General features: G+C 43.3%; 1 protein-coding gene across 1 annotated transcript; it reads left to right on the forward strand.

The window, feature by feature from the left end:
- On the forward strand, positions 1-6837 carry LOC118790301 (solute carrier family 22 member 7-like). The gene is made up of 10 exons (XM_036547205.1): positions 1-369; positions 1193-1296; positions 2521-2675; positions 3361-3529; positions 3647-3770; positions 4651-4760; positions 5143-5357; positions 5960-6068; positions 6468-6674; positions 6765-6837. Exons 1-10 carry the CDS (start codon positions 1-3, stop codon positions 6835-6837), a joined length of 1635 nt encoding a protein of 544 aa, XP_036403098.1.

The following is a 6837-nucleotide window of genomic DNA, read 5'->3' on the forward strand; positions in this document are numbered from 1 at the left end:
ATGAGGTTTGAGGAGGTCCTGGAGGAGGTCGGGGGGTTCTCCAGGTTTCAGTTCCTGGTGCTGCACCTGCTCTGCTTCCCCCGGGTGATCCTGCCCTTCCACTTCCTGCTGCACAACTTCATCTCCGGGGTGCCCCCCCACCGCTGCGCCCTCCCCCACCTGGAGGACGGGGGCGCCTTCGCCGACGCCGAGACCCTCTCTCTCAACATTCCCCAGGACCCTGACGGTTCCCTGAGCTCCTGCAGGTCCTTTGCCTCCCCGCGCCTGCACCCTCCTTCCGGAAACCTCTCCAATGTCTCTGACACGGTGCCCTGCCAGCACGGCTGGGTGTACAACCGCTCCCAGCTCCTCTCCACCACTGCCACTCAGGTACAGAGTGCCGCCTTTTACATTACATTACATTACTGTCATTCAGCTGGACATTTACACAGGCAATTGTGGGGTAAATACCTTGGCTAAGGGTACAACACCAGTGCCTCAGCGGGAACTTGAACCAATGACCTTTTGGTTACGAGCCCCTCTTCTTACCACTATGCCATACTGCAGCCCTTTCCATTGCAGTCAGAGAAAGTCAAGGATATCTATATCTATACATGTCGATATGTGTCTATCAGTTCAGAGTGAGGCAAAATATTTAATTGCCATATCCTCTCAGATTGTTTGAATGTTTTTTTTATGTGATATGGCACTTTTGCTTTTGCACAACTGTGCCACATGGGAGTGTTCAATGCATATGGATATACAACATTCATAAAGCAACACAGTCATTGTACTGTCACAGTCATTGCGCTGAATAGCTCTGCTAGACTTCTAATTCTCCTGTATATGTTTGCTTACATTTTCTCACTTGATGGTGAGAATATCTTTTCAAAAGTCACAGTTAATTAGTGAAAGAGAGGATTAGGATTAGGTTTAGGTTTTAGGGTTAGTGTTTGCGATCTACGCTTGTGTGGTTTGTGGGTCTCCAGATAACAACACAAGTTGAGCAGCTTGCTGAAACTGGCAAATAAATAGTGTAAGTTCAGCCCTTCTACTAATACTCTTTCTTAATCTTTATTGCATTGCATTAACTTGCTTTATTCATTCACCTGACCAGCAGACACTCTTACTCAGTGCTTGGAATCTTACGTAAGTTCCGTGACTTGGTTGGATTTGAGCGTGCAGCAAACCACCCTTCATTTGTCTTTCACAGTGGGATCTGGTATGCGACAACAAAAAACTGAACCAGAGCCTGGCCACACTCTTCTTTGTGGGAGTCACTATTGGTGCAGTATTATTTGGCAACTTGTCAGATAAGTATGTTTGATTTGATTGGTTGGTTGACTTTTGCATAGGCGTCTTTTTTGGAACGCGAATCTGTTTCACGGTAAACACACATTACAGTGTGAAGCTGTGAAAATATGAACCAAAATCTGATACATTTTATAAAGCAACAAGACAAAGACCACATAAAGTAGGTTGGATCTCTACATTCAGGCAAATTGGAAATTTTCCCCAATTTTTACTGGCTTTCTGGCATCTTTTGTCTGTGTGAGCTACTAGAACAGGAGAACATGGAATAGTAATTGGTGTTGAGAACAGACCATTCAGTCTATTTTGGCTTATCATTTGCTCATGGCCTGAAATGTATCTTGCACTTTATTAAGCCTCATCTTGAACACACCAAGGGTCTCTTGGTCCGACTGTCTGCCCTCGGAAGCTAGTCCATGCTTTGGAAACTGTGTGCCTCCTCAGTCAGGTTCACAGTATGAAAGTTATCTTTCTAACTCATTTCCATCTATGCCCTCTTCTGCTGACAGATCTCATCTGCTTTTGTAATCCACTTCACGGATGAATTGAACTGAAGAGAATATACTTTATTAATCCCTAAAGGGGAAATTCATATTTGAAGATATACAAAAAAAATCGCTCAACCATACTGCTACCAGGAAACATTTTTCTGCTAAATGTCATCTTTACAAAAAAAGTTATTTTCTGCACAGTCATGCCCCTGAAATAAGTAACATAGACAACCTGTATTATCTGTCTGTGCAATAGATCACTAAAGTGCCATAATAATAAACACGGGCGCTCTGTGAAACCCCTCAGGTGTTAAACCCGGCAGTGTTTTTCCACCACAGAAAACAGGGCTGTTTGCTAATGCACCTCAGCCTGCAGAGATGCACATGTACATCGGGTAAAACTGTCACCATAACACACTGAAACATTGATGCTTCTTACCATACTACTGAAAATCTTTTGCAATTTGGTGTAATATGTTTGTTTTGCAATTTTAGTTAAAATGTTTGTGCGTCTGTATGTAACCGTGCATGCATATGTTTTTGTGAGCACTGGGTCTGTGTGGTCTGTCTGTGCATGGATGCATATGCTTGGTGCATGTGTGTGTGTGTGTGCGCGTGTATGCATGTGCATGCTGGGTATGTGGGTGTCCATGTATACATGGTGGTGTGTCTGCATTGGCTGTTGGGAAATACCTTTGAGAGATATTAGCGCTGACATTTTCCGGGTTACTGACTGCAGGTTTGGCCGCAAACCCATGCTCCTGGTGTCATTTGCGGCCACCGCTGTGCTTGGCACCGTGTCCGCCTTCTCTGTCTCCTACACTATGTTCGCCGTAATCAGGACTCTCTGTGGAGTGGCTCTGACTGGAATGACCATCACCACCCTGGCTCTAAGTATGTAACACACTATACAAGAAAAACATTTCTCTGAAAACACAAATTCCTGGATTCAGTTGTTAGTCCTTTACTTTTACTGTATCTTGCATTTAAGACTGAGTCAAAGATAACGACAATTGTTTATTGAGTGCAGGGGTGAATATGGATGAATCAGGCATCTCAATGGCACATGAGCCTTTGAAGGGGCTTCTATTGTCTCCTTTTCTGATAGTTAATCCTTTTTCTGTATCCCACAGTTCCTCAACTTCTCAAAACGGGATAATAGGAGAAAATACAGAAGTATTTATAACCTGAAACTGGTAGTGGATGTCTTCCTGTAAAACGTGTCCTTCAAATGTCATTGTGTGTGGGAAGAAATTTTCACAGGCACTTCATATTCATTGTAAATGGACAGAACTGGTCTACTTAGTGCTGAATCCAAGCGTGGGCTGCAGAAATTGGCCAGAAGCCATGCACAGTGATTATGGAACGTCAGTGAGCCACCCAATAGCTTACGGGGTGTCCACCCACAGGGAAAGCCGGGTTCAGCCCAGCAAAGCCAAAGTACAACAGCTCAAGCTGTATTACGCATAAAAGCTCTCTATTTCATCAGTCTTGGCTATTTTGGTCTCTTCTTAAAACAGAACAAAACAAAATGCTGAAGCAGTAGAGAAAGACTCACAGACGCATTACGCTTCTCCAGGTATAGAGTGGACAGACATCAAGCACCGAACTTTTACCGGCACCATCATGGGCCTATCCTGGAGCGTTGGCAACATGCTGCTGGCCCTACTGGCCTACTTCATCAGAGACTGGAGGCAGCTCATGCTTGTCGTCACATCCCCCTGCCTAGCGGCCATCATTGCTTGGTGGTAAGGTGGTCGGTAGGAGAAGAATCTAATGTATCAGTGAAGTTCTGGTCTGTTGGCTTTGGTAGCTGATGACCAGAGATGTATGCCCCTTTTCCATTGGCCTTTTTATTCCCTAAGGTGGATCCCTGAGTCTGCAAGATGGCTGCTGGCCAATGGGAAAGTGGAGAAAGCCCACACATACCTGTCCCAGTGTGCAAAAATGAACAGAAAGTATGGTTACTCCACCACTTTTGACACAGAGGTGAGTTAGCTAAACAGCATAACACAGCTGATACCCACCAGCATCTCAAAAACAGCTGTGTTAAAAGACACAGTGGTTATCCAAAGGGTTTTTTCCTTTTTCTTCTTACTTTTTACCCTTTTTCTCCCTACTCTGTGCAGACACCTGAAGGCCAATCAGTATTCTACTTTCAATTCTTAAATGGACAGATTCATAGTCAAATACACTCACATATAGCACAGGGTCCTTGTTTAGTCCATACAGGCAATTCATTCAAATCCACTAGATGGCACAGTATGGCTTTGAGCATCTACCTTGTAGTCAATTAAGCAGTCCCGTATAAACATAATAAACCTTAAACTGCCATAATATGGAAGGACATTGAAGTTGTGTCCAGGCTAGATACAGTTCAAAAGTTGTTGGGTTAGAACATGTTTCAAATAGAATAGTGTAATCCCATGTTCGCCCTCCTGCAACATGTTACTACTGTTTAGACAGTGTTCATTTTTTTAAAGATGAATGTTGGCCAATCCCCATATTTTCAACTACTGCCACCTAGTGGAATATACAGATCTGCATATCACATTTGCCATCAGTTGCAGTATCTGAACAATGCTTTCTTCTGCCTGTGTGGAGCACTGCTTGTGTTGCGAGATGATGTCACTATACATTTGCATTCACATTTTCAAGAAGCGTAAATCAGTTCAAACAAAAAACTGCATGTCATACCAAGTACAACCCTAATGGACAGTTCCGGAGGGTCATACAGGCCAGATTCACAAATCAGGTTCACAAACACACAAACCAGAATCACAATTATCCTCACACATACAAATAGTGAGAATGCATAACATGGCACTGATTGTGTATATTTTATTGTAATTCCTCTGTGTTCATGTAGGTTCTGAGAAAGGTAGCCGAATCCGAGGACTCCAGCAAAAACTACTCCTATTTGGATCTAGTGAAGACGCCCAAATTGAGGAAACTCACCTTTTGCTCAGGGATCGTCTGGTAGGAAACTCCATGTAGAGTATATCTTTCTCTCAGTCCATTCACTTGGACAGTTGCAGGTATTTGCTCTCTGGCAGCCCACAAGCACTGAACAAGACAGGCAATTGATGGCTGTGGTGCAGCAGTGAAATGTGAAATGCAATATAACCCCAGTCAAAGTACAAACAAACCCAGATGTGCTGAAAAAAGCAACCTGAAAACTATTACAGGAAGTAATGTACAGACACACACACACACCACACACACACATACACACACACACACATACAATTTATATACTGTGTAAAGCAATATGTCAGAATCAGAATTCAGAATTGAATGTAAATACGTTATTGAGCATTCTACCTTCACACACTCAAATCTCACTCTTGCGTTTTCTCAGGTTTGCAGTTGCTTTCACGTACTACGGGATCAGCTTCAGAATCACGGGTTTTGGTTTCAACATGTACCTCACGCATTTTGTGTACGCGGCCATTGAAATTCCAGCCAAGGTGGGGACATACTTCGCCCTTGATCGTATTGGTCGAAGGAACGGCCAGGCCTGGTCCCTCATCATTACTGGGGTCATGATTGGAATAAACACAGTCATACCCACAGGTACTGGAACATTCCTATACTAGTCTTTTTCCCAAACAATGAGTTCAAATAGCAACAGAATATCAACAGTGCCACATGAAATACCTATCACAAGATCTGTCAACTTGGATTCAGTCTGAAAACGCAGAAATTTTCAGAACACACCTTGCTGAGTGTTAAGAGCAATACCTGGAAATCCAGAGTGAAAAAATGTCACTCACCTACACAAGTCCAGTACAGAACATTTTTTTCAAGGATGAAAGTTAATAGACAAAGCATTCACTTTCTGAAAGTGTCTCTGAGGTCACTGTAAAATGTCACATTTCTACAGGAAAATGGCATTTGGAGGTTTTATTTTCATTTTTCTCAACACACTTTTTTAGTTGAAATGTTTCTCTAAAACTTGAAAGTGAGGTTAAGCTGATGGTTGTCTCTGTTACACTAATCCAATCACAGGGACAAAAGGGTAGAGGATGTGGCAGTACACTGAATTGGATCAAAACATTGTTTTTTTCAACAACACTCATCAAGCCAAAAGACAGGACAAACACAATTTTCACACTAATATCTCCAACTGATGTTTTCTCTCCTCATCTCTCTGACACACCTATTGTCTTTGCTAGAGTACGCCCTGGTCCGAACATTGGTGGCAGTTCTTGGTAAGGGCTTCTCCGAGGCAGCCTTCACCACAGCCTTCCTGTACACAGCTGAGCTTTACCCAACTGTCATTAGGTGAGGACACCACCTTCAATCAGTCAAAACTGATACAGTGTATAATTGGCACATAGGTCTTAAGGGAGTGTTCTTTCCAGAAGCAGTAAGAGATACCCATAAAATCCAGAGCCAACTGTGAGAAAAAAAATTCTCATTTATATACTGGTCTTGCCTCATATTCAGCCAGTTTCCACACCTATTATGCTGTAACGGAAATGTACTTTGTCTTTCCTGGACCCATAGATCACAGCTTCAGACAATAGGTCCATACATACAAAATCTAAATAAGGAAGTGTGAAAGCTGCCAGCTCAAAGCCATCAACTTTTTGACTGCAGCATGCCCGTAAAGGCAGATTCACACTGTTGAACGACCCACTTACAAAGTTAACGCCCTTGCGCTGTTCCCTTTGCCAACAGGCAGTGTGGTCTTGGGTACACCTCATTCATCGGTCGGATAGGAAGCTCCATGGCTCCGCTTGTGATGCTCCTGGAAGATACCTGGGTCTTCACCCCTCCTGTGATATTTGCCCTGGTTGCAATTTTTAGTGGGTGTGTCACGTTCCTGCTCACAGAGACACTGAATGTGCGACTCCCAGAGACAATACAGGACGTTGAGGAGGAAAGGTTTGTGGATGTGATTTCTGCGTGGAAAATTGCCAAAAGGACTTGATTTTGTAGTGAGTAAGCATCATCTGTCTCTCTTTTTTATTTCAGGCATAAAGGTGCCCATGAAAGCACACCTGCTAATATTGAACTAAGTGAGATCCAGGGAAGACCACCGATGTGA

Source organism: Megalops cyprinoides, chromosome 15 (genome assembly GCF_013368585.1).
Source record: "Megalops cyprinoides isolate fMegCyp1 chromosome 15, fMegCyp1.pri, whole genome shotgun sequence".
Lineage (NCBI taxonomy): Eukaryota > Metazoa > Chordata > Actinopteri > Elopiformes > Megalopidae > Megalops > Megalops cyprinoides.

Excerpts from the sequence above, each read along its gene's own strand:
- LOC118790301 (XM_036547205.1), top strand. The coding sequence starts at position 1 with ATGAGGTTTGAGGAGGTCCTGGAGGAGGTCGGGGGGTTCTCCAGGTTT. Across the intron at positions 3,771-4,650 it reads CCACCACTTTTGACACAGAG|GTTCTGAGAAAGGTAGCCGA; the intron begins GTGAGTTAGCTA and ends GTGTTCATGTAG. Across the intron at positions 5,358-5,959 it reads AAACACAGTCATACCCACAG|AGTACGCCCTGGTCCGAACA; the intron begins GTACTGGAACAT and ends TGTCTTTGCTAG.